General features: G+C 43.9%; 1 protein-coding gene across 1 annotated transcript in view; it reads right to left on the bottom strand.

The window, feature by feature from the left end:
- The window catches only part of PIKFYVE (phosphoinositide kinase, FYVE-type zinc finger containing), a 144,123-nt gene that overhangs the window by 35,898 nt on the left and 80,839 nt on the right, over positions 1 to 27,386 (bottom strand). Inside the window, exons 27-34 of the mRNA XM_083154232.1 lie at positions 27,169 to 27,323; positions 25,210 to 25,300; positions 23,148 to 23,205; positions 20,460 to 20,603; positions 17,581 to 17,701; positions 14,632 to 14,727; positions 14,064 to 14,147; positions 13,246 to 13,346 (exon numbers count right to left, since the gene is read on the bottom strand). Coding sequence (XP_083010358.1) covers positions 13,246 to 13,346; positions 14,064 to 14,147; positions 14,632 to 14,727; positions 17,581 to 17,701; positions 20,460 to 20,603; positions 23,148 to 23,205; positions 25,210 to 25,300; positions 27,169 to 27,323 — 850 coding nt within the window. The remainder of the gene's footprint in view (positions 1 to 13,245; positions 13,347 to 14,063; positions 14,148 to 14,631; positions 14,728 to 17,580; positions 17,702 to 20,459; positions 20,604 to 23,147; positions 23,206 to 25,209; positions 25,301 to 27,168; positions 27,324 to 27,386) is intronic.

The following is a 27,386-nucleotide window of genomic DNA, read 5'->3' as shown; positions in this document are numbered from 1 at the left end:
CTCTGCAGCTACTGAACGCGCAGCATGTGCACCGGGTCATGAATGTGTATGAGCTGCGGAGGTCGTACAGGGTCATGCTTTTAGCCTATGGGTATTATTTAACCCTGAGCAACCAAAGCAGTTGTGACATAATAGCCGTCCATGGATACATTGTGAGCAATATATTATAATTTTCATCATTTAATACCAATGAAACCGCAGGGAACCAAGACTTTACCATTCACATTGTGTCCACGCCTTTACGCTGCATTCTGTACATTTACAAACCGTATACACAGACACAAGCAGAAGGGATAAGGGGTTAAACATTATAAAATAATATCTATAAACTAGTTACCAGCCATTAAATCCGGAACATAACCTTTAACGTCAGCGCAGACAGCGAATCGAGCAACACTTGAATTGTTCAGTCAGTTCAGCTACCGTCACGTACAACACTTAAAACCCCCAGTAGAGGTGAGGAGCAGAGTTAGGCCTTTTTTTTACAGGATGAAACTTAAGGTGCCTTAGGCAATACCCTCCCAAGCTCCATCCAGGTACAGAAAAATAAAGGCCATGGAATAGAATATCAAAAATAGTGTAATTGTGGAATAAATGTCATTAACAAATCACTGAATAACCCCCAACAAATGCTGAAATGCAGCAGAACTCTTTGTTACGCAACACACTTACACATTTATACCCAGTGGTCGAAGTGGAAATTTTGAAGTGGGGGTATGGAAATTTTGAAGTGGGGGTATGGAAAAGTAAAGAGTGAATATAGTGCGCACCTTCGGACACCCCCCTGTCCATCAATGTCCCCTGCCAGACTGCCCCGTTGTACAGGGGTATTACAAAAGCACAATATGTGCTGCTGAGTGATCAGAGAGCATCCTGAGGGGGAAAAAAAACTTTTTTTTTTTTATCTTCAGATTAAAGTGGGGGTATGCCATACCCCCGTATACCGCCCCACTTCGACCACTGTTTATACCACAGTAAATATATAACAGAACTGTTCTTTCATTTTAAATTGCAAGTAGTGAGCGCAGGGCACCAAACTGATACAGTTCATGCAGTAATGGTGATGGGTAATGATGAGGGTTACACATTCTGCCCTGCCCCGGGTGGTTCTGACGAATATGGCTAACCGGTGGTCAAACGAAGACCTTGGGAAGATGGGTGATTCAGAGTCAAAGACGAGACCGTTTGCTAATATTTCTTGAGCAGCAGCAGGAGCTATGGCGCTGACCTGGTGAAACGTGTAGAAATAAAACATCAACACCACAGATACTGCACCGCTGGTGCTTACTCCCGGATACTGACACCTAGGTAACTTTGTGCAAAACAGGTAAGTGAATGCCGATCAACTGCCTGTAAGCGGAAACTTTTGCTGGGCACAACAAGTTTCTTGACCCAACGGTCCAACTCCAAAGAGCGGAATATCTCAGAGAGGTTGCAGTGACCAACGCACATGTTTGCTTCGAAAAGAGAAGTTTTATGGGAGTTCTGTAACTTTCCTGGCACGGTTTGGGGCAGAGTCATGACTTACAAGGCATGGCCCGGTTGAATAATGGTATTGTTAGAGTTCAATTCTACACATAAGTTTCCTGACCAAAGAGGTGTAACCAGGATATCGATGCCCAGATTCAGGGGACATGCATGTCCGCTACAGGGATTACTACGCTATCCATATCTCCCAGCATAATGTCACCAGATCTGAACATAATCAAACATTTATAGGACACACTGTGCTATTTCTCAGTGCTCGAGCATTGCACTCCGGGAGGTACAGCACTTCCCGCAGCTGCTGTACCGGGTGTGTGCCAGGAAGTCCAGCTCTAACAGTATCACTGGCTGCAGAGTACCATCTAGGCATCCCAAAAGCCAAGGGTAGGTGTCACTGTGCAGCGTTGACCCAGCCATGAGCGATGGCACAACTCAACCTTTATGTTCATAAAAAAAAAAATCTCATTTTATGGATGCAGCACCTTGAGGTTCAGCTCCTTGGCTTGCTACACCAACTCTGCCCATCTGCCCTACTTGATAATAGGTGCTGTCTGCACCCCGTAATGTTTCTTTTTTCTGGGCAGACATGTCTGGGCTCTTCCCACCTGTGCCACGAAAGAATGAAAACACCCCAGAAGGCTTCTTGCCTGAAATGAAGTCAAATAATCAACTTTAGGGGTAACCATAAAAACATCACCCCCGCTTACGGGTTCACTACCGCCAAAGAGAAAGAAGTTTCTACTATTCTACCGCAGTCCTTTAGGTTCATAGATAAAAGGGCGCCGTCCAGTGGCCTGATATCTCTTATTTCTATCGGCTCAGGCGATGTGGACGATGATGAAGATCGCAATAATTAGCTGAGAGAGGGGCGCAACTTGGCCTATTAGATGAACGATGACTGCTTTATAGTTTAAGGGATGACTGATTTCAGAGCAAGTTGATGCGCTATTGCTGATTTTTCCACGCCACTTTATTGACAATGCGGCACTCCCATCTAAATGGATCATCCCTTTAACGTGAATGGTTATATAAAGTAACGTTGACAGAATAAACAAGAGGCCAAAAATAAATATGAGAAAGTATGACCTGTCAAACCGTAACACAGGTGTCCTAAGGCGAGCTCAGGGAGGACAGAAACCTCCCGTGGAGCAGAAGGGCAGGGCAGCACAAGGGGACACCTGCGTTACGATATGACAGGTGTACCGCCCCAGTCAAACTTCCCATCTGCCACTCGCCGGATTTGTTAAAAATGACGTTGTGGCTCTCAAAAAATTTACATTTATTGTTGCCGCATATCATGGTATTAAGGTGAGGGTATTTTCCATGAAGAGATCACGGGAACACAGCCTACGATAAGCGCCCATCCTGGAGATAAATAGTAAAGGGTAGATCTAAAAGTTTTCCTTTGGTTCCAGGTGAAGACCCAGAAACACATAAAAAATGTTGGGTGTACGTTACTTCAGCCAACCAGAGAATTGCAGGACCTCTCTCCAACCAATTCAAAAGGAATTTGAGATCCATGCCAATGAAAGATCGCCCATTCTGGAAAACAAAAAAACTTTTTGGACCTGCAAAAGGCTGAGGCTTCCAAAGCAGACGAGGTCCCCGGTAAGAGATTAAGCAGCAGAGAAGCCTCCGGTGATGCAGAGAAGGCAACTAATCGAAGATCTTTTTAGCCAGAAACTCGGATCGATCGCAGCCTCTTCATTATGATGCCCAATGAAAAGTGGAAAAACAGCAGGACCAATGCAAGCAGAGGTTGCCCATCTGGGCTCATATGCCGCTCACTTGATTGCATTCCACCAGACAGCAGCCCCTAGGTATTGGGATGGGCACCGACACAAATCCAAGAACAGAAAAGGATGCTCCTAAGCAAAGCCAAAAAATTGACAGTGCCACAATGAAAATGGTAACACGACCGTCATGCCAGCAGTCTGCTGCAATGACTACTCCAGTTGTGGGCACTCCGGTTGGAAGATTGCAAGCAGGGCACCGCCTCCAGAACCAACAGCAATGCTGCAGATAACAGACGCCACCCTGTTGGCCGATCCGCAAATAATAAATCAATACCCATCGGCATATCGGTGTATATACAAATCGGTTCTCATAACTGCAGGCAGTGTCCATAGCCGAGAGGTTTGCGGGTAGGCAGGGGCAGCCATTATTCACATACCGCACCACACAATCCAGAGACGGCTCTGTATTAGGAGAGAATGATCATGTAGGCCCGAAGCACAGAGCGACAGACCCTCAGGGACAAACTGTCTCATTCTGCTACAAATAGAACATAATGAATTAGCAGCAGAATATCAGATCTATTTATCATGGTGACAATTCTGACCTATCACTGGTTATCATGGCGACAGAGAGAAAAGCTGATGCTGCTAATATATATATATATATATATATATATATATATATATATACACATATATATATATAAAGGAAAAGAGGTTCAGAGTGCGCTACCAGAAATTATTAGACAATTTGTAAATTACAATACAATTTAATAAAAGGTGCCTTTTAGGGCAACATATAAAACATAAGCACTTTTTACAGCATGTAATAGTTGACTCTCAGTTATTTGTGTTGTTCTTTTGGTGAAGCAGGTCCAACGCGTTTCGTCAGAAAGGTGACTTCATCAGGGGCTTACAAGCAAAAACTTTGACAACCAAGTGGCACTGTAAAATTCAATACAAAGGTTAAGAAATTTTAATAATGTTAAGAGAGGTTTTTTCCTCCTTTTATTCATTGAATGTTTGTATTGAATTTTACAGTGCCACTTGGTTGTCAAAGTTTTTGCTTATAAGCCCCTGATGAAGTCACCTTTCTGACGAAACGCGCTGGTCCTGCTTCACCAAAAGAACAACACAAATAACTGAGAGTCAACTATTACATGCTGTAAAAAGTGCTTATGTTTTATATGTTGCCCTAAAAGGCACCTTTTATTAAATTGTATTGTAATTTACAAATTGTCTAATAATTTCTGGTAGCGCACTCTGAACCTCTTTTCCTTTTTATATATATATATACACACACATATGAAAGGATATACAAAGCCGCCAGCAAGGGGCAGCCGGTACTAGTGTTTAACCTGTCATCGCACATTTTGACTCCACCAGAATTGTCGGTTTTAAACAGAGGATTATCGTTCGTCCCCTCTACAAAACACAGTGACTTACAATGGAAAATCGACCTGTATGGCTTACAACGAAATTTAAAAACAAAAGAATTTTTCCAGTTTAAACCTGCAACTAGCGAATCAAATACCCCGGCATCTTTGATAAAAAATAAGACTACAACTTTTGACCCTCCATCATCGAACCCTACACTAAAGACCTTTAATCGCCTGCTAGACCTGTCAATAACCGAGTATGACTCTAATCAAAAAATGTGCCATAACAATATGTCCAGAGTGGAATGGAATGCTTTAAAACATCTATCAGAGGATAACACCCTAATTATCCGCCCCGCCGACAAAGGCGGGGGTATTGTATTGCAGGACAGAGCTACATATGTGACAAATCTCGACATCTTGCTAAATGATCCAGAAACATACTGTGCCTTGCGAGTGAATCCAACAGAGAAGTTCAACAAAGAACTGGCAGGCATACTACGGAAGGCTGTGGACACGGGTCAAATTGACAACAAAAGCCGTAATAAACTGCTTCAGGAACACCCTCGGATTCCGGTTATTTATTCAATCCCGAAGGTCCACAAAGATGATAAAAATCCTCCTCCAAGGCCTATAATATCGGCTATCGATTCTATAGCACATCCTGTCTCCAAATGGCTGGACTCTTTTCTGCAACCATTGTTGACACAGGAGTCGACATTTCTCAAAGACACGACACAGCTTCTAAATAAATTAAAGAATCTACCAGCTCCACCACCAGACCTGCAGTTATGCACATTGGACGTTAAAAATCTTTATTCTGTCATTCCACACTCAGGGGCACTGGCAGCTACTCAGGCTTTTTTGATACCGAAAAAATTCAACCTCATACCTATTCCACTTTTCATCCAACTTCTTGAATACACGTTATCCCACAATTATTTCATCCACAATGGCCAATATTTCATCCAAACCACGGGGTGTGCCATGGGATCCCCAGTAGCACCGGCCATAGCAAATATATACATGTTTGAAAAAGAGCAACAATTTTTCTTTGACGATGCCACGATTTCAGCCAAGATTTTCATGTATTGCCGCTACATAGACGATCTCCTGATACTATGGACCGGCACACAAGAGGAGTTAAAGGATATCATCCACAATATCAACATCCAAGATACCCCAATTAAATTTACATCCACCATGGATGCATCATCAATTCATTATTTGGATGTAAAGATATCAAAACAGGGTAACACCTTTAGTACATCGGTGTTCCACAAAGACACTGACAGGAACACTTTCCTATTAAACTCCAGCTGTCATCCCCCTCTACTGAAAAGGGGTCTGCCGCGATCACAGATGTTGCGTGCAGCCCGAATTTCAAGTAGTAAATCTATTCTGGCTGATACCTTGGACGACATGATTAAAAAATTCGTGGATCGTGGTTACCCTCTTAAAAAATTGCTACAGACAAAGGCTGAGGTGCTGCGATTATCTCGAGATGATTTACTAAAAACCAGCAATAAAAAATCTGTGGGAGAGAAAATCCCATTTGTTACTAAATATACCCCCACATGCGAGACCCTCTCTAAATCGATAAACAGTCTGTGGCCAATGATAACAAGTGATCCTGCTTTGCCTTGTCTGAAGAATAAACAACTTATGCCAGCATACAGGAGGGGGAGAAGTATCAAGGACATGTTGGTAAAAACGAATTTGATGCCTCTAAACCGTGGAACTTTTTTACCCACTAAAATTCGTGGTAGTGTACGATGCCCTTCTTGCACAACGTGCAACTCGATGGAACCGGGGGCTTATGTAAAGAATCATCATACCGGTAAAAAATTCCACATCCAACACACGCTGACATGTATTATGCCTTTCATTATATACACCATAACATGTCCGTGTGGACTTATGTATGTCGGGCAAACGACGTGCAATTTACGCATCAGAATGGCTCAACATCGGGCAGCAATTCGGGCTGCTATAGCAGGAAAAGATGCCAAGTGTGTGGAACAACCAGTGGCAAAGCATTTCAGAGCCCTTGGACATCCCCTTACCAGCATGCGCTGCAAAATAATCGATCACATTCCCCCTATCCCTAGAGGGGGTGATCGCCTCAAAAAATTGTCCCAGTGCGAGTCCAAATGGATTTACCTGTTAAATACATTGTCCCCAAAAGGACTGAATGAAAAATTCACTTGGAACATTTTTTTGTAATAACTCTAAACATCATGATACGGTATTTTGCATGTCTTACAGTAACAATTGCTTAATTACGCAGATCGATACATATTGTCTAGTTGTAATGCTATACCTGATCCCGCTCTTTATAGATTTATTGCTTCCACATAGGTCGATTAGGTAGACATTTTCATTGGTGTCTACACCCCCATTATAATTATAGTGTATGTGTACTTTACATTGGTTTATATACCTTACAACATCCAATGATAGATTAGCGCTTAACCTGAGTGTTCACAATCCAGACCCACTGGCTCAACACCGGTACCTGAGGAGTTCAGGACCGATTACAGTTTCATTGTTACTTCATGATTAAATGGATTCAAATTGGTACTTGAATTGCCGCACGGACAGACAATCCTTGGGCAACTTACATATACGAACGGGATTAATTAGACCCGCTGCATTATTACATAATTATACATTAAGTACTAATTATTCTATGTCTTTCTTTTAACTACCTTGAGCCTGTACTTGTTTAAAATATTCGCATATATGTATATTTGTATATTTGTATATTTGGTTTTAATTTTCCACTCCTTTTTCCTCTCACACATTTATCTCTCTAACAGTAGCTTTTGCTTTCACCACACCAGGTTTATTTTGACAGTTGGTTTCTCACGCTTTTTTTCACAGTTTTTTTTCGCTGGCAGCCCGGCCATAGTGACGTCGAGTGGACACTCCCCATCGGAGGCGGCTCCGAGAGGTCTGCCGAAACCGGAAGTCCTGTGCACCGGCTGCTGGCGTCCTGTATGCACGCTACTACTACACTCTATGTCTATATAGTCTCCTCTGAGGTAAGATACTTTTGTGATCACATATTGCACAATGTAATGATTGTATTGACCTGATGAAAAGACCGTTGTTTTGGTCTTGAAACGTCGTCGAACTGCACTTTTATTCATGATTTAATACAAAGATTCACTTGATTTAAAAAGTCCGTTTTGAGTGCCGCCTCTTCTTCTGCTTTGGGACCTGCAAAGGAATCTCTGTGGATACTTGTATTGTATACACACACACATACACACACACACACGTAGTAGGTTGCTATTGACACTGACTAAAGACTGACATATGGAAAAAGTTGTCATGGAAAAGATCAATGTGAGTTTTCCCAAGTTTTGGAGTCAATGTTGACATGGGCCCCCAATTAGTGAAGCGTGCTTTAGGCTGAGGTGCCTCGCTGTCCTTGGTACACTTTACCATCCCAATCAAAATTCTTAAAGAATGGAACAGTCCCCAAAAAATTTACAAAAAAAACAACAAATTGTGACAAACTCATGTCAACATTTTGCTTGGGTCAACCCAGTGTATGCCGACTTAGACGCTGTAGAACGATCAACCAGAACCAATGTGAAATATACATAAACACAGAATAAATTGTAAACACAAATGTACGCAACATAAAACCAGCTTCATTTCAAAAACAATCTGCCCCTATGCAGATGAGGGGTGCCAATAACAATCTGCCCCTATGCGGATGAGGGGTGCCAATAACAATCTGCCCCTATGCGGATGAGGGGTGCCAATAACAATCTGCCCCTATGCGGATGAGGGGTGCCAATAACAATCTGCCCCTATGCGGATGAGGGGTGCCAATAACAATCTGCCCCTATGCGGATGAGGGGTGCCAATAACAATCTGCCCCTATGCGGATGAGGGGTGCCAATAACAATCTGCCCCTATGCGGATGAGGGGTGCCAATAACAATCTGCCCCTATGCGGATGAGGGGTGCCAATAACAATCTGCCCCTATGCGGATAAGGGGTGCCAATAACAATATGCCCCTATGCGGATGAGGGGTGCTAATAACAATCTGCCCCTATGCGGATAAGGGGTGCTAATAACAATCTGCCCCTATGCGGATGAGGGGTGCTAATAACAATCTGCCCCTATGCGGATGAGGGGTGCTAATAACAATCTGCCCCTATGCGGATGAGGGGTGCTAATAACAATCTGCCCCTATGCGGATGAGGGGTGCTAATAACAATCTGCCCCTATGCGGATGAGGGGTGCTAATAACAATCTGCCCCTATGCGGATGAGGGGTGCTAATAACAATCTGCCCCTATGCGGATGAGGGGTGCTAATAACAATCTGCCCCTATGCGGATGAGGGGTGCTAATAACAATCTGCCCCTATGCGGATGAGGGGTGCTAATAACAATCTGCCCCTATGCGGATGAGGGGTGCTAATAACAATCTGCCCCTATGCGGATGAGGGGTGCTAATAACAATCTGCCCCTATGCGGATGAGGGGTGCTAATAACAATCTGCCCCTATGCGGATGAGGGGTGCTAATAACAATCTGCCCCTATGCGGATGAGGGGTGCTAATAACAATCTGCCCCTATGCGGATGAGGGGTGCTAATAACAATCTGCCCCTATGCGGATGAGGGGTGCCAATAACAATCTGCCCCTATGCGGATGAGGGGTGCCAATAACAATCTGCCCCTATGCGGATAAGGGGTGCCAATAACAATCTGCCCCTATGCGGATGAGGGGTGCTAATAACAATCTGCCCCTATGCGGATGAGGGGTGCCAATAACAATCTGCCCCTATGCGGATGAGGGGTGCTAATAACAATCTGCCCCAATGCGGATGAGGGGTGATACTAAGCCAAGGGCTTTCCCGTTCCTGAAGAGTTGGAGGCGTTAGGTCAGTTATATCTAACAATGTTATGCGGTTCTGTTGGTCATGTATGTGTCAGGATCTGTCTAATGTCTCACAAGTGATGGGGAAGACACCCCAGGGGAAACCGTTAGTGGGCGAGGATTGTGGACGGGTGAATTACATATACAATGACATGTGCAGTCTTTAATGCAGACTGGAAATGAAGAACGCAGCTTTAAGATTTGTTAGAAAATATATGAAAACATTCTATTTAACCTGCAAACAACTTCAATTCCCAGTGACAGCTGGTGTCGCAGGAAAGATGCCAGAAACCCAAATGATCGGAGATAATTGTAAGAGAAGTGTCAGATTGGCAGATTCCTAATGATGTGGGGAATCAACAAACACCTTCTATAGACTTTCCAAAGTGGGGTGGGTGAGAGTCATTCTACCACTAGGCACACACAGAGGTCTCCTGTAAGAGGAACCAAATATATTGTGTGTGGAATCAATGCAAATGCAGGCAGGTATTATACGGTTATAAATGATAATCTGCCCATTGCCAGTACAGGTAATAGATATACAAAACAAAGAGCATCCCAGTACATCTGTGCAATATTAATAGCATTCTACTGACAATATACAGTATTCTTGTAAATGTTCTACAATGCAGAAAGGATCCAACGTCCACTATACAGTACAGAGAGCATCCAAGAGATTGCCATACGATACAGACAGCAGCCTACTAACCACCATACAAAAGAAAAAGCATAGATGACAACCACGTAATACATCGTACAATACAAAGATTATTTATGTGATCATATTGCAATATTAATTCATTTTTGTGACCACCGCACAATGTTAACCACCTCATCATCAATAAACCCTGTCTACAAAAGCAAAACAACATCGTAACACAACCTCACTGTAATAATAAACTCCTTCATCACCATTATTAACCCCCCTCCTGATGAAAGATATGGCTTTAAGTATTCCTAGTTTAGAAGGTGGGGTCATAAAGCAGCACCTAGTTTCTTTTGTTTTTGTTAAGGGGGGGGGGGGGGGGGGGGGTCGTTTCCATTATTCTCGAACAATACAATACTTTAAAACAACAAATATATATTTACTTGTATCCAGACCCTAATCTGCAAGCAGAAGGATTTACCAGAATAAAGGTGAAGTGGGCTAATACAATCTTAAGTTTAGACGCGGAAAATACTTGATTGGCGCCCACTATAGTGAAATCCCGCCGCGCGGATGGATGCACCTAGCAAACAATTTGCAACTGAACGAATATGCAATTTATTCAGCAGTGATCAGGTCTGGATCGGGCGCCCGGAACAGTGGTCCAGCACACCTAATGCCGGGTACACACCAGCACGTTGCAGCTCGTGAGCAAGTCGTTACAGGAACGTACGACCCGCTCAGAAAATGCACCTGATGTGATCCCGATCCAATCACGTCCTGCACCCACTTCAATGGTCGCTTCTCAGGTCCTACCTGCTGCAGGTAGGATCTCAGAAAACACCTAACGACCCGCAGGGCATCGCATCGGATCAGGATCGCATCAGAACGGCAGATTGTATCTAAATTGGCTAATTTTGGGCCAAAATTGTCCTGGTGTGTACCACACATTAAGCTCATTCGTCAGCTTCTCCTTGTGACATAGTACGGTATTTGTGCTGCTGCACCATAGTCTGGGCGTTCCAAAATACCTGCAGTCCGTGTCTATGACATATGGTAGCAGAGAAGGCGCCAAGGAGCCACCTCTAGCACCGGTGCACATTATACTACTGACCATCTAGAATCTAGATCCTCTACTCTAGGTACATTTGCCATTTGTACATTAAGGAGAACCACAAACGCCTGATAATTCCACCAAGTTGTGGCCATGCTAAACGCACAATATATGATGCTTGATTGTGACTTGGTGTTTGGAATATTAGGTTCTATTGTTTTTAGGATTTAAACTACATTTTTAAAATGTTAAATAGATATAAAAATATACCTGAAGTGAATAAAAAAAAGTGCTGATCAACTCCTAAATGTAATTTCTCAAGCACATACTGTATCACAACAGTTAGGAGCCTATTGATTGGTACTTTATCTCTCTCTAGGAAAAGCCAATACAGCCATTGGGAATAGGAATCAGGTCCGGTAGTAGAGGAACGGCACAGCCCCATTCTGCAGCAAAACATGGGATGTAAAAACCGATTCCTGGCACTAACACCCTGAAAGACCCCCTCCCGGTCAGGAGAGAGATTGGGCAGCATGGGGGATAAAGCGATCACACAGGACACGCCAGAAACAGCGGAACTCGTCTCTGCTGGAAAGTGGCTCAGAGGGATGAGGCGTCCTTATGCTGGTGCCTCACAGACATGGTGAAGAATGATTCCCCTCACTAGAAGGATGTGCACCCACTCAAACTCCGTATGTCGACAGTGTCTAGGTTGACAACTATTGGTCGACAGCCAGAATGTCGACCCTTAAAAAAATTTGACATGCATTAGGTCGATCGGGTCAAAGTTCGACTTGGGAAAAGGTTGACATGAGTTTTTCATAATTTGGGGTGTCTGTGTCATCATGGGTCAACGTGGACACCATAATAGTGTACCACGTCCACTCGCCATATATCGGGCACAGTGCCTCGTGGCACTATTCTATTCTCTCTCTGTGCCCACTGGGATGGTAAGGTGTGAACAAGTCGGTTTTATGAAAAAAATCATGTCGACCTTTTTCCATGTAGACCTTTTGACTGTCGACCTCGACCTAGTTGACATAACTACCGCATACCTCGAGCCCCTTCCCTTCTCACATCCCACGAGGCAAAGTTATAAGCATCATAATCTACTCCCCCCGAGAAATACATCTTCATCAGCATCTACTCCCCCCGAGAAATACATCTTCATCAGCACCTACTCCCCTAGAAATATGTCGTCATCATCATCATCTACTCCCGAGAAATATATCATAATAATCTACTCCTTAAGAAATACGTCATTATCAACTACTCCACGAGAAATACATCATCATCATCACCTACCGAGAAATACATTGTCGTCGTCATCATCATCATCATCTACTCCCCAAGAAATAAACTGTCATCTACTCCCCATGAGAAATACGTCATCATCTACTCCCCGAGAAAAACGTCATCATCATCATCTACTCCCCGAGAAATACGTCATCATCATCATCTACTCCCCGAGAAATACGTCATCATCATCATCATCATCTACTCCCCGAGAAATACATCATCATCATCATCTACTCCCCCAAGAAATACATCATCATCATCATCATCTACTCCCCCAAGAAATACATCATCATCATCATCATCTACTCCCCGAGAAATACGTCATCATCATCATCTACTCCCCGAGAAATACGTCATCATCATCTACTCCCCGAGAAATACGTCATCATCATCTACTCCCCCAAGAAATACATCATCTACTCCCCGAGAAATACGTCATCATCATCATCTACTCCCCTAGAAATACGTTGTCATCATCATCATCATCTACTCCCCTAGAAATACGTCATCATCATCATCTACTCCCCTAGAAATGCGTCATCATCATCATCTACTCCCCTAGAAATACGTCATCATTATCATCATCATCTACTCCCCTAGAAATACGTCATCATCATCATCATCATCTACTCCCCGAGAAATGAATTCCGGACAAGTGTTTTTGTAGTGAGAGTTGGGACGAGCGCTGCCTTTGTACGGAGATGCATTGCAGTATATACAGTATAACATAATACGTCACTTACCAGCAATCTGAGGATCTGTCTCTACTACGCGACTGGGCTGAGCCAAGCTGTTCTCCGGCAGTCTGGAGGGACTGCTGGTTTTTGGTCTGTTATCCATCATGCTACAAATAAAATAAATTCTCATCAGACCATACTTCTATAGGTCATTGAAGGGTGACCTTAATGCCTATGAAAAACTAAACACAATATATTAGCTTTAGTTGCAGGCACACTTTTTAATTATTTAGCCTCCCACTATAAATTGCGTCCACACAGCGTTTAATGTCGCAGGCAGGACTTGGCAGCGCTCATCTGAGGACTGTGTGTAGACAGCGCCACTTGGTGCCTCAGGGGAGCACTGTATAATTGGCAGTACGCTTGGTTAGTATAAAAACCAACCCTCAGGCTGTGTTCCTTATTGCGTCACTACCCTATAAAGGCAGGCTGTACCGTGACAGTACCCACAGGGAATCCTGGAGTAATTATGCCACAATTATACTATAAACCCGATACGCATTAGGTATTAATGAGATAGGTGTTTAATTCTTCTGGATACATGGCTGCTTTCAGCGTGATGACCCTTTCTCAAAAAGTGAGTTTTCCAATGCGGTTTTCTGTGCTAATGACAAGGAATAATTGGTTGCACTGGGAATTTGTGTTACTTTTCTGTCCGCTCAGCAAAGATTCTACACTTGTATGAACAGAGTTACACTTTGATCTACTGTACTGTATATTGCATTTAGGTAAAGGAAGGAAAAATAAACGCTTGAGTCTATGTACTGAAACTTCTTGTCAGGATGAAATGAAGATAAAAAATCCCACTGAAGTAATGAACGTACTTGTTGGGCAGTGAAGCGTCTTCCGGACAGTTCTTCAAAGAAGCTTTTGACAAGTCATCCAATGCCGTCTTATACTCTTTACAGCTATAAGAAAAGGGAACAACGTGCTTAGAGTATTAAAGTAAGAATAGTCCTAGGAATGTTCTATAAAGTCCAAACCGTTCCATTATACTTGATACTACTGAACCAGGGCCTGTGTTAGGGATGGCCATCGAAGGGCCCACCACTGATGACCTCCACCAGCACTTTACATGGATGATTGAGAACCATCATATGGACACGATTGGTGAAGCCAATAATGGAAATGAAAAAGGGAAGCGGGGCTCAGTAGAAACCAATCAGGGAAGGCAATAATGAAAAAGCAATTAGGGGTGGGGCTAATATTGAGTCACATGCAACAGGGAGCCACAACATAGCATAGGTGGTAGAACACCATACAGTGACTTATCATAAATATGCACTAGCCACCACTTCACTACGTCAAATGATCATGTAAGGGTGCCAACATAAATGGCAGTAGGGTGGTGCATCGTGGGAGCACGGATGCCAGAGATTAATATAAGGGTACCTGAGAGCAAACGCTATAATAGAACTGGGCTCCTTCTCGCACACGGCTATCGGGACACGCTCATGCTCGTACATCAGGTAGTGTTTGTCTGGATCACTGAAACAAAACGGAAACAGAGAAACGTCTACTCATGAACATATTGCATACCAAAACTATACTGTATGTCCACCTTCAAGGACATAGTAATTTTAGGGACTGTGCTCCGCTTGGTTTTTTTCCCCATTTCGGACAGAAACATCGCCTCCAACATCTTATAAACATTTTATTTTTGAGGTAGAACTGGAGAATATAGGATGGTGGTGGTGGTGGTGGTGGGGGGGAACAGGGGTCTGCTTAGCATCACTCAATGGATTCAGCGAAAAGGATCTACCTGAATCTTAAAAATCTTGCTCTGTCCTTTGTTTCTACTTAGAGGACACTGAACAGGACACTGAACAATGGGGATACCCCAAAGTCCCCCCGTCCCCCCTTTAAAAACAGGAATTAATTGGCTGGAGGCTGTGTACTATCACACGAATGCCTCTTTATTGGTTGTAGCGGAGAAACGAGTTATGTGGCTCAAACATTACATTCAATGAGTTTTTACATTCAATATATTTATGTACTGATACGAAAGGACCGCAGCTGGCAAACACTGGAAGTGGTAAAAACCGCATAAAGCTCCCAGGTTACCTATTCCCATAACTGCCTCTGTACTTTGTGGATTCCTTGAGGCTTTGTACACTATGAATTGCATGTCTATCCTAATGGAATACCAACCAAATGTCGTGGGTAATTTTACACCAGTGGCTTCTGAAGACCAAGATTGAAGTCAAGATGTGGGAGGGCGCATCTGTACCAGTCAAGAGGAATGTGTGTTTTTGGGGCGGTAGGGGGGAAACGGTACTCTTTACCTAGAAGGGCGCCCATCGCGGGCGACGCGACCGACGCGATGCCCGCGATTTCCCATGGGAAACAATGTTAAATGTCCCAATTGACCCGATTTTCCTGTTCAATGTCTCAATTGACCCGATTTTCCATAGGAAACAATGTTAAATGGCCCACAGAGGCCAAATAGGCACCCTGAAGTGTGAAATGGCCCCCACAATTGTTAACGCCACCCCACGATCAACGTCAACCCGAAGCGTGGCGAGCGCAGCGAGCCCGCGAGGGGCTGCAGTACGCGTCCTACGACCTTTTCATACCCCCACTATCCACGTCGGCGTGGAGATGAGAATAGAATAGTGTGGCGAGCGCAGCGAGCCCCGCGAGGGGACACGGACACCTTCATAGGTATACGCGTCCCCTCGCGGGCTTCACAGCTGTCCGCGGCCGCTCGCCACGCTTCGGGCTCGGTGGCTTGCTGCGCTCGCCACACTTTCTATTCTCAATTGCACGCCGACGTGGATAGTGGGGGTATGAAAAGGTCGTAGGACGCGTACCGCTGCGCTCGCCACGCTTCGGGTTCACGTTCATCGTGGGGTGGCGTTAACAATTGTGGGGGCCATTTCACACTTCAGGGTGCCTATTTGGCCTCTGTGGGCCATTTAACATTGTTTCCTATGGAAAATCGGGTCAATTGAGACATTGAACAGGAAAATCGGGTCAATTGGGACATTTAACATTGTTCCCTATGGGAAATCGCGGGCATCGCGTCGGTCGCATGCGATGCGACCAACGCGATTTTTTTTTTTACTAACGATGCCCACGATCAAAATCGTGGGAGCCCTTCTAGGTAAAGAGTACCGGGGAAACTAATTCTCCGGACTTGGATAATAGGACTTCGCCCTCTTCAGAATGGCGTCCATGGGCCCAGAGTTGTCACATGACAATGCTAGTCACTAAGCCACTGTTCTGCCCAGTAGTAATAATAATACTATTGTGTGGCTTAAATCAGAAATGCAACAGGGTTACATACAGTATTCAATGGACCACTCATGTAGGCACTCAATGAGCAACGGGAAATCAGGCAAGATACATGTGTATTCATATACAACTAGCCTATTTTCATATTAAACAGCCCTTCTAGTCATGCCATGCCAAGGTGCATCTCGGTAGTACCAAGTGTCTTTTTTGTGATCTATTTCATGAAATAGCATTCTATATGAGCATTCAAAACACAAGCACCTTCTTCTGAGTAAAATGATATGTAGCATGCCTATATTCAACGTGTGCTCCAGGATAATACTGTAAGGTTCCATTACTTGTGCAGATACAGCAACGGTCGCACACAGAATATAGGCATGCTGCATACATTTTAATCAGCAGAAGCTGCATGTGCATCCTATTCGCTCTGTTTTGCTAACAAGATGCCTGGTGCTACAGAGTCACGTGGAGCTCACGCGTGTAACACGTCATAATGTATGGAGGCTAGATGTACATAGACACCTCTGTATGTTCACAAAACTGACTTGTGTTGAAATTGCTCCCAGTGGGTCTCATTACCTAGATGCAATTATTTCACAAATACATTTTTACCAAATTAAGTTTTTGGAACAGAGGAGAGACAGATGATGACATGAGATGGAATCTCCATTGCCGCTGATTGCATTGATCATGGAAATCACCCATGACAGCCATAACTAATAATCACAAGTAATGATGACACTGTTGGCTGATGAAAGTGCAGAGCCGGTCATTGGAATCGCGAACCTGAGAAGGCTTCACTAATAAGATTGTATGGTGTTTAGGAGGGTTCCCCACGAAATTGCTTGTCTTGGCACCCACCAGGGCTGAGAGGTAACCAATGCCCACCACTTTCTGTACCAGTGTATGATGGTTCAAACTTTAATTCATGGACTTATATTATATTCTGTCTTATACTCTAGAATATAAAAACAAACTCCACGCAACCGCGGTTCTAACCAACGGTGGTCACAAAGTCATTTATGGACAACGATTCGGACATCAAACTGGCCCCATCACTAAACTTTCCCGGCCCATCTCTTTGTAACGGTCACTCATACTCACAAAGGGAGTGGAATGGGGTTATAGCTGTTTCCAGGAAGCAGGTTAGCGAAAATGGCTTTCATGGTGGATTTCTCCTTCACCTGACTGTCCGTGGAACCCAACAAATGCCCATCAAAGACGTCTAAATGAGGAGCAAAAAAAATATTTAGCTAAGACATTTAAGACCATGGTCCTAAACACACAATGATATACCACCAGGATTCAGGGGCGGATGTACTAAGGCTGGAGAAGTGATCATTGTCCTTGTAACGTTTGTGAAATAACGAGTCCCGCTTCTCCTGCATAACGAGGAGAAGCGGGCACTCATTATGGGGAGATGTATTAACATCCCCCAAGCCGATAAGGAGAGCCGTTATGCCCAGCGTTAACGGCTCTCCTTATCGGCTCCCTCGCCGCCCCGCACATGCGCACTCCCCGTCGCCCCCCCTGCCCGGCTTACTGGGCATGCGCGAGATCTCGCAAAAACCGTGAGATCTCCAGCGCAGCCCAAGCCAGACACAGGGCTAGTGTTGTCCCCATAGTGGGGGATAGGACAACGCTAGCCCTGAGCTGGCGAAGCGGCCGGGGCGAATTAACGCCTTGAAGGCTGTTAATACATCGCCCCGGCCGTTAATCCCTGGGGGGGATTGCAGGGACAGCCCCGCCAAGCGTAACTCGGCGGGCTGTCACTAGCGCACGTTAGGTGCGCTAGTAATACATTAGGGACAGATGTAATCCCCCCCAGTTAACCAGCGTTAAGTGCATTTTTGCACTTAACGCTGGTTAATACATCTGCCCCATTGTGTCTGGTGATAATGCAGCAGCAAATCAGCCCCTAATTGTCATTTTTCAAATCCTGCCTTTAATTTGACAGTTAGGAGCTGACTGGCTGCTGCATTATCACTGGACACTTCATCACTTCCACAGGCTTAATAAATCTGCGCCTTAGTTCCAAAAATGCAGACTGAGCATGGTTCACAGCCAATTCTAATGACCTGTTATTGAGTACATAGGCTGTGGCCGAATAGGCTGTGTGCATGGTGTAGCTGTGTGCATAATAGTTTTGAAGTGCATTATTTTTAAAGTGCGGCATAATTTAAATAGAACTGTGGCGTTATACTGGCGTTCAGCTTATCCTGAACGAACTGACTTCTCTTCTCATCAAGGTAACCAGCATTCTACATACTTGGTCTGGCTGGGCTGCAGATGATTCTACCCTCTGTCCTAGATTGATTTGATATTGTCATAGGTAACCAGCATTCTACATACTTGGTCTGGCTGGGCTGCAGATGATTCTACCCTCTGTCCTAGATTGATTTGATCTTGTCATAGGTAACCAAGCTTTTAGCCATTCAGCTCCGACTTTGTGGAAACTCACTTTTACGCACAGTTGGAGAGACCCCCACTCTAGAATGCTTCAAAAACAGACTCAAGACCTTCCTATTTACTTAAGCGTTTCCTTCAGTCCCTTAAGTATTGTTTATCAAAAGCTTTTCTGTACTGTATTACGTTCATTCTATCTGTTAAGCGCCTTGAATCCTATTGGAGAAAGAGCGCTATATAAATAAAATTATTATTATGTAATGAGGAAAACAAGAAAGGTTTGTAGTATAAACTTATCGATACATAATTCTCGGGATGCAGTCAAAATCCCAACAGGGTCAAAATCCCGACATATAGATTGTACAGGTGAAACAGTCTACATGACTTTCCGTTGACAGGTGCGAGGTCGACATGGGTTTTTTCACTGTTTTTATGAGCCGACAGGGGGTATTTCATGCCCTACCATCCACTAGGGCGTGGTGAGAATAAAATAGTGTGCCCGAAGCATTGCGAGCGAAGCGAGCTATGCAAGGGGCTGCGGTTCACTTCCAACTGTGTCCATGTCGACTGTGTCAACAATCGGGTAAAAAAAAAAAGTGGAAAAAAAAACATGTCGACCTCGCACCTGTCGACAGAAAGTCATGTAGACTGTTTCACCTGTACATTCTATATGTCGGGATTTTCACACTGTCTGGATTTTAAATGTCGGGATTTTGAACCTGTCGGGATTTTAAATGTCAGTATTTTGTCCATGTCGGTATTTTGACCCTGTCAGGATTTTAAATGTAGGGATTTTGACCCTGTCGGGATTTTGAACCTGTCGGGATTTTGAACCTGTCGGGATTTTAAATGTCAGTATTTTGTCCATGTCGGTATTTTGACCCTGTCAGGATTTTAAATGTAGGGATTTTGACCCTGTCGGGATTTTGAACCTGTCGGGATTTTGAACCTGTCGGGATTTTAAATGTCAGTATTTTGTCCATGTCGGTATTTTGACCCTGTCAGGATTTTAAATGTAGGGATTTTGACCCTGTCGGGATTTCATACCAAATCCATAAATCTCTACCGACTGAAGCAACTTTGTTTGCATGCCGCATCTACCAATAATGTATGAGGCAGTGCTATCCCCCAGCACAGGATGACAGATGAGTGCCGCAAGGTTTCTGCCAGTTTAGCGATCCCTACTAGCGGCCTCTCAGTGATCCCTCCAGGCATACAAACTCTGCATATACTGTATATTGCTTCTGCATTTAGCATTCAGTCTGTGTGTATCCCGCGGCTGACGGAGCCTGCTGTTCCTAAGTTGTAGACAGATATATGAATATGTATAATAATGAACGGTGACAAGAATGCGGAATATATAACTATGCAGAACAAAGTGAAGATTGCCCGCATTTAGAATTAATGCTTCGATTAAACATGTGCCTACAAAAATGTACAGCAGAATCATTTCATTATAATGTCCAGGGAGTGTTATCTGTGTGATCCGGGACACGCTCAGGTAGAACGCTAGATTTGCGGAACCCCCTGGGTAGTGGCGACACATGACACTGACATTTTGTGCACAATAACTCTACCTTCGCAGCTGCTGGCAGTATCCATCTCTGCCGCACTGGACGCCCCGGTAAACACTTGGTCCACAACCAGCTCTGGAGGGCTGGGGATCTGGAGATGGGCAGATCCGGTGGAGCTTTGCGAGAAGGTGGTCATGAACCGATCATCTGGAAGAAAGGACACAGCAGTTACATATTTGATGTGTCTCAACTATTATTAGCAATTACTGGCAATGAGCATCTGGTCAATCTGCAAAGATATAGGCCGGCATTCAATATGGGATTCTGACTGTTATATCGACCCAACAATCGGAATCTTGTGCCGTTCTCATTTGATTCGGCAGTAACTTGACAGTTGGAATTCAATGTTCCGGAACGGCATCGCAGCACTTCCCCAACCCCCCTACACTCTTGATCTGGCCCTGGCAGACTTCTTCCTGTTCCCCCCCAGTGAAGACAGCCCTCAAAGGACACCGCCATGGGACCGTAGCAGAGGTCAAATCGGCTTTGACGTGCTGCTTGAAGGACGTTCCGGAAAAGGACTTCCAGGGCGCCTTCCAAGTGTGGTCAACTCATTGGTAGAAGTGCGTCAAGGCACAGGGGTCTTATATTGAAGAATTTTAATTGTTGTAGCAATATCTTCAATAATTATTTTTTCCCAAATTTGGTCTCATTACTTTTTATACTAACTCTTTATATGACATAATGGTCTGTTGCCACCTCCAATAGTTTTTAGTTTATTTTTAGCACCACTGTCACGGACATTTTGCCGCCATTTTTAGGTATAAAAATCTGCAACAGGGAGATTTCAGTCACACTGCCTTGGAAGAAGAGCACTAGTGACTGACTGATCTTGGGTGAACCTACCAAGTGCTGAGGCATTTGGGGCCACTGCAGGGTGCACTTCCGGACTGCATCCCTGCCTTATTCCATCCCTTGCTGGCTCCAAATACCCTTAGGGGTAAGGATTCATCTTGTTCTTTTTAAAAGGAGTTTTTTTTTTTTTTTTTTAAAGGAAATTTTCTGTGTTTTTATCTGTTGTTTGTGTACAAATAAATTGGAATTTATTTTTAAACTCTGGGTGCCTGTTTAAATGATCACACCCATCCTTTTTCCAATATTTTTAGCACGACTTATGTGGCAGTTTTGCAGCCAGGGCCACTTGGGAATGGAAGGACAGGGTCAGCACAGTGTGTATTCTATAATTCTAAGACATTACAGGAGGTGTCAGCACCTCAGCCAAAGACAGACAACAGAGAAAGGCCTTCCAAATAAAGGTTTCATGTAGGAACAAAATGGCTTTGACAAGATAAGCATTGCTCTAATCCTTCCAGCTCAATCAATTCCCCGCAGGATCCGGTTCTCATTTGGGATTTTATTCCAGTGAACAGCGAAGCCGGGATTACAGCATTTATCAGTAAGAAACACTCTGAGAACAGTGAGCTACACACAAAAGCAATGACCCCCACAGCCAGCGGCGTATACACAACGTGAGCCAGAGAGAAACAACTCGAACGAACATTACTTATTGATAAAGTGCCACCATATAACGGAGCACCGTACAGAGAATACCAAATCGTTCGCCTGCCCGAAGTTACTTACAGATGTGTCCTCATACATGAAGTGTGAATACGCCATGTAACATGTGTGAGACCCCAGGTCCGGTGCAGCTCTGCCAACGTCTGGTGGAGTTATTGCCAAAAATGCATTTAAGTTGCAACATGATGCGACTAGGGCGCACAAGGAGACTGCGCTGAGTAATGTGATAGAGGACACATCTGTGTATCTCTCTGTGCGACTGAGTCTGTATACTGAGCAGAACAGAATTTGTACTGCAGCTACATTGTAGCACTTCATATACAGACCAGAGGCTCAGTCACACACAGTATACATGTATCGCATATCACAGTTTGTGCTGGTTTCTCCCAATCATTAGAAAATCTGTATCTAACAATAGATCCTCAATGACAACCCATCACCCTTGTGTCGGATTTCTGACCGAGAAGCTGATGGGCTGGTGCACAACGCATCGTTACCAATGAAGCATTATATATTGGTAAATAGGCGTACAGATACCATGTATGGGTGCACATTCTAAGACTCCCCCCCCCCCCCCTTACAGCTACCATGTGCATTCTAAGATCCCCTCCCCACCCATACAGTTACCATGTGCATTCTAAGATCCCCCCCCCCCCCAACCATACAGTTACCATGTGCTGTCTGAGAAATGCCTATAACTCATAGATCCGTATTCAATGATGGTTGCAATGACCGGCGAGGGGGTTTTACAGCGAGGATCACAGAGAACCAGCGATCCTCGCTGTTTAACCCCCTCGCCAGCCGCCTGCTCTATTCAATGTTCCGGGGGAATCCAATCAGTCACAGGACGGAGAGGATTCCCCCAAACAGCGAAATCACCGGATAATGCAGAAAATCAGCTGCATTTCATCACAGGTTTCGCTGCTTCTGCAGCAAAATATGCCGATTCCTCCTTGCTCCCAAAACGGAGCGAGGTGGGAATCGGCGTATTAGGGGGGTCAGTTGAAAACTGTGGGGACGAGCGGTGACAGTGAGCAGGCAGCCCAGCTCACTGTCACCGCTCGCCCCGGGCATTGAATACTTGCCATAGACATACATACATATATATATATATTACACAACCAGCACTGCAGAGAAAGAACAACAAGAGACATTGACAAGTAGCCGACAGACCTCTGTCCCCATTCTGTGCAGGAGAGGAATTGCGTGGAGAAGCGTCCGTCCCACTTCCCTAGAGGAATAGAGCGGAAGCAGTTATCTATCAGATTATACAGTATAGTAACAGTGTAATGGAGGGAGGGAGTACCATCCTTTATTCCGTAGCACTGAAATATTACCAACATCTTACATGTCCCCCCCCCCCCCCTCCACATGATCCTCCCCCCCCAGCCAGGAATGTATATCCCCTGAATATAATTATCTCCCTGCTGTCATCTTCTGTGTCCTCAATTTGCATAAATTCCATTCCTGCATTTCCCAGCGCCTCCTCTCTGACAGTGATCTAGCTGCACTCCCTCTGTTCGTCCCCACTCTCTACATTGTCACACTGTCAGCTGCTTGCTGCGTGTAATCACCACGGTCCCTGGCAGTAATCCACACTCTGTCCTCCTCTGTGGCCTCTCACATGTTCCCTCTGACTCCATGCTCTCCTGTCCCATGTATACATGGTCTTATGGAACCTCATATCCCTATAATGCCTTATAGTATATCAGTCCCTTAGATGTCCATAGCGCTGGTGCTCCGATACCCTGATACTGTGAAATGTTCTCTATATTTACCCTGTACGGAGCGTCAAAGTTTGTGTAAAACCTAATACATAATCATACTAACAACCAATAATAATAATAATACTAACAGCCCATAATAATAATAATAATACTAACAGCCCATAATAATAATAATAATAATAATAATAATAATAATAATAATAATAATACTAACAGCCCATAATAATACTAACAGCCCATAATAATACTAACAGCCCATAATAATAATAATGATAATAATACTAACAACCAATAATAATAATTATACTAACAGCCCATAATAATAATACTAACAGCCCATAATAATAATAATACTAACAACCAATAATAATAATAATAATAATAATAATAATAATAATACTAACAACCAATAATAATAATAATTATAATAATACTAACAGCACATAATAATAATAATAATAATAATAGCCAATAATAATAATACTAACAACCAATAATAATAATTATACTAACAGCCCATAATAATAATACTAACAGCCCATAATAATAATACTAACAACCAATAATAATAATAATAATAATAATAATAATAATACTAACAACCAATAATAATAATAATTATAATAATACTAACAGCACATAATAATAATAATAATAGCCAATAATAATAATAATAACAACCAATAATAATAATTATAATAATACTAACAGCCCATAATAATGCATACAAATAATAGATAACACAATAATAATGATTAATTCTTAGAACAATAATAATTATTATAATAAATCATTTATTATGAATACAAATAATAATAAGTACAAATACATAGTAATACTAATAATAATACATAATAAATCCTAATTTATAATATTAACAAAAACATTAAAACCTTAATAACAATCACCATAAATAATAACAGGTCAGAAGGTGGCGTTACTCCAGAAAGAAGCCCAAGTGTTCCCAGCGCACAAATTGTTCCGGGCCAAAGCACTGATGTCAAAGGCAACCGTGCGTTTCCATCACTTGGAGACACGTATGCGACACGCAGAATGTCCGCGGCGTTAGCACCATCGTGTGACAATAGCTAAACATCTCAACTAAGTAAAGCTTTTAACACAACAAGGCCGTCTATTAGGTACGGTAGCCCCACATACGGTGACAGTAGCTGTTCTTGGCCCACAGCCTATACAGAAATGATCTAATGCAGCCGGCAGAAAAGGCGCTGGCCGCTGTAAACAGTGTCCAGCCGTGCGAGCGCTGCACATTATTCTATGCAGGCGGCAGAGTGACTACTTGACACCCCACTTACCTATCAGCCCAGGGCCAAGTGTCCAACAGATGAATTTATGGTAAGGCAACCCTGCAGATATAATGGTACAGGACCGGCAGGAGCGATCCGTGATACACAAAGTGAAAACTTAATAAAAGGGCGGGAGTAAGTAAAGGTTTGCTATTACATATAGTGTAAATGCCTAGTAAAAAGGATAATAAATACAAGTATTACCTTATTCTCGTCCCCCTGCCTCATCCTCCCGGGACTGGCCGGCACAGATGGGCGCTTACGGCCCTTCTCCTGCTGGAACAGCTCCTGTAACCTGTACGTTTAAATAGGGGGGAAATCACATATGTAAGGATTCAAATATTAGCTCATAAATCTAGTATACAAACAGAAAAATGTTGATTGGGCCGACGGCTGTTTACACTTTTATAAGGAGATTCACTGGGTCTGTTTATGCATACATATATATTGTTGCCATTCATTGGCTTCCAGCCCAGTTTTTTCTCTCCAGCCATTTAGACCCAGTCCCGCTGCTCCGGGTGGGGGGGTTGCGGGCAGGCCCGCTGCTCTGGGTGGGGAGGGGGGGGGGGGGTTGCGGCCAGACCCGCTGCTCCGGGTGGGGTGGTGGTGGAGTGCGGGCAGACCCGCTGCTCCGGGTGGGGTGGGGGTGTTGGGGGCAGACCCGCTGCTCCGGGGGGTGCGGGCAAACAGGGCAGCGTGCTGGTGAGGATGACCTCACTTCATGCCGCCCTCTAGTGGTGAAGGGTGGCGCCGGGCCTGGCTGGCTGTGATGTATAATGGTGGGCGTGTGCTGTAGCCCTGGCTGGGCGGTGTATTCCAAGGGGGTGGTGGTGTGTATAACGCTGGTCTTTTCCCTAGGGGGGGGGGGTGTTTGTGTATAACGCTGGGCAGGGGGCGGTATCCTAAGGCAGAATCTGGCTACACTTTGTGTGTATAACGCTGCCAATCACTCTTGTAACTCCGCCCAGCGTTATACACACATGTGATGAGTGACAGATCTGGCTAAATATATAAGAGATTTCAAAATAAACTATGTACAGTATGATTCCATCCAACACCTTGGTGATATCAGCCCGATACCGATATTTAATGAACAACATAGAATACAACTGCAGATCATTGTCGATTATAATATAGGTCCCTGTTTGTCCTTTTTTTTTTTTTTTTTTTTTTTAGTGAAATTATCAAAATGAATCCTTAAATTCAAAATGCTAATTTTCCATACCTTTCTATTCTAATGCTACAAAGGTAGAAGTTGGGATACATTATTAGAATGGTGTGTTGGAATATGGAACCCAAAAGGAAGCATGTGCGGGATTTCCCGTTGTAGTAAACTTCAGGTTAAACAGCTGTCATGGTGCTTTATTACTAAATTCTAGGAGACCTATATTATGTTAAAAAATCATCCAATGCAACTTAGAAAGGAGTTCTTACAGTGAATCCAGCTCTGTGGGATTTCGCAGGCGACTCTGGCACCTTGCAATCAATGGTGTCATTTAGCAGAATACTAATCCCAAATTCTGCGTTACTGCAAGATTTCCTGAATTGCTCTTTAGTGACATCTAGTGATGTAAAATTAAATTACAGACAGAACAAAGATTGATGAAAATTGGGGGCGTCATGAAGCCCCCTACCCCGCAAGGTTATCCATACCATTTGTGGGCACACGCAAGGAGTCCTAAATTAGAAATACCATTTGGTAAATTGGGGTATGTTACATCTATTTATGATGGCGTTATTTATAACACAACAGCAGGGTAATTTATCATGCTGCCCTGACAACATTTTAGCATGTCTTAATAGCTATACTTGTGCAGGGCATTCTGGGATGTGTAGTTCCACAGAAGCTGGAGTGCCCAATGCAGAAAGACCTCATTAATACACCTGGAGACGTGAGACACCGGCACTAAGTGATCTGCTTTGTATTAATAATGGGGATGAGAGCGCTATTGACCAGCCTGTGCCGTCTATCCAGACAGACATGATTTCCCTGCAGGCATACAATGGATGCTCCGGGTCCTATCCTGCCAGGAGGAGAGCCGCAGAAGCCGCACATGTATTGATCGGTGTATAGAGAGGTTTAATCTGCTCTCAGCAGTATCATCCGTCCACCAGGTTACCGTAACAACCGCAGAATGTGCTCGGACAACATGGCGGCATTACCTGTTGTTCCAGGCCTGCAGCATCTCGCACAAGGATTGCTTCTTCACGATCATGGACTCAAAGACCGACTGAAGCTGCTGGGACGAGTCCATGTTGGAGGAGAGCATCCTGGCCTGAAGCTTCTCAATCCAGTTCCGAAATTCAACCTCCTCCATCTTGGAAAATAGAATAAAAGCACAATTTGGGTCACAGCAGCTGCGTATGACATCAAGCAGCCA

This window comes from Crinia signifera, chromosome 7, assembly GCF_055691185.1.
Source record: "Crinia signifera chromosome 7, ASM5569118v1, whole genome shotgun sequence".
In the NCBI taxonomy this organism is placed as follows: domain Eukaryota; kingdom Metazoa; phylum Chordata; class Amphibia; order Anura; family Myobatrachidae; genus Crinia; species Crinia signifera.
This window is presented reverse-complemented; position numbering and strand designations above follow the sequence as displayed.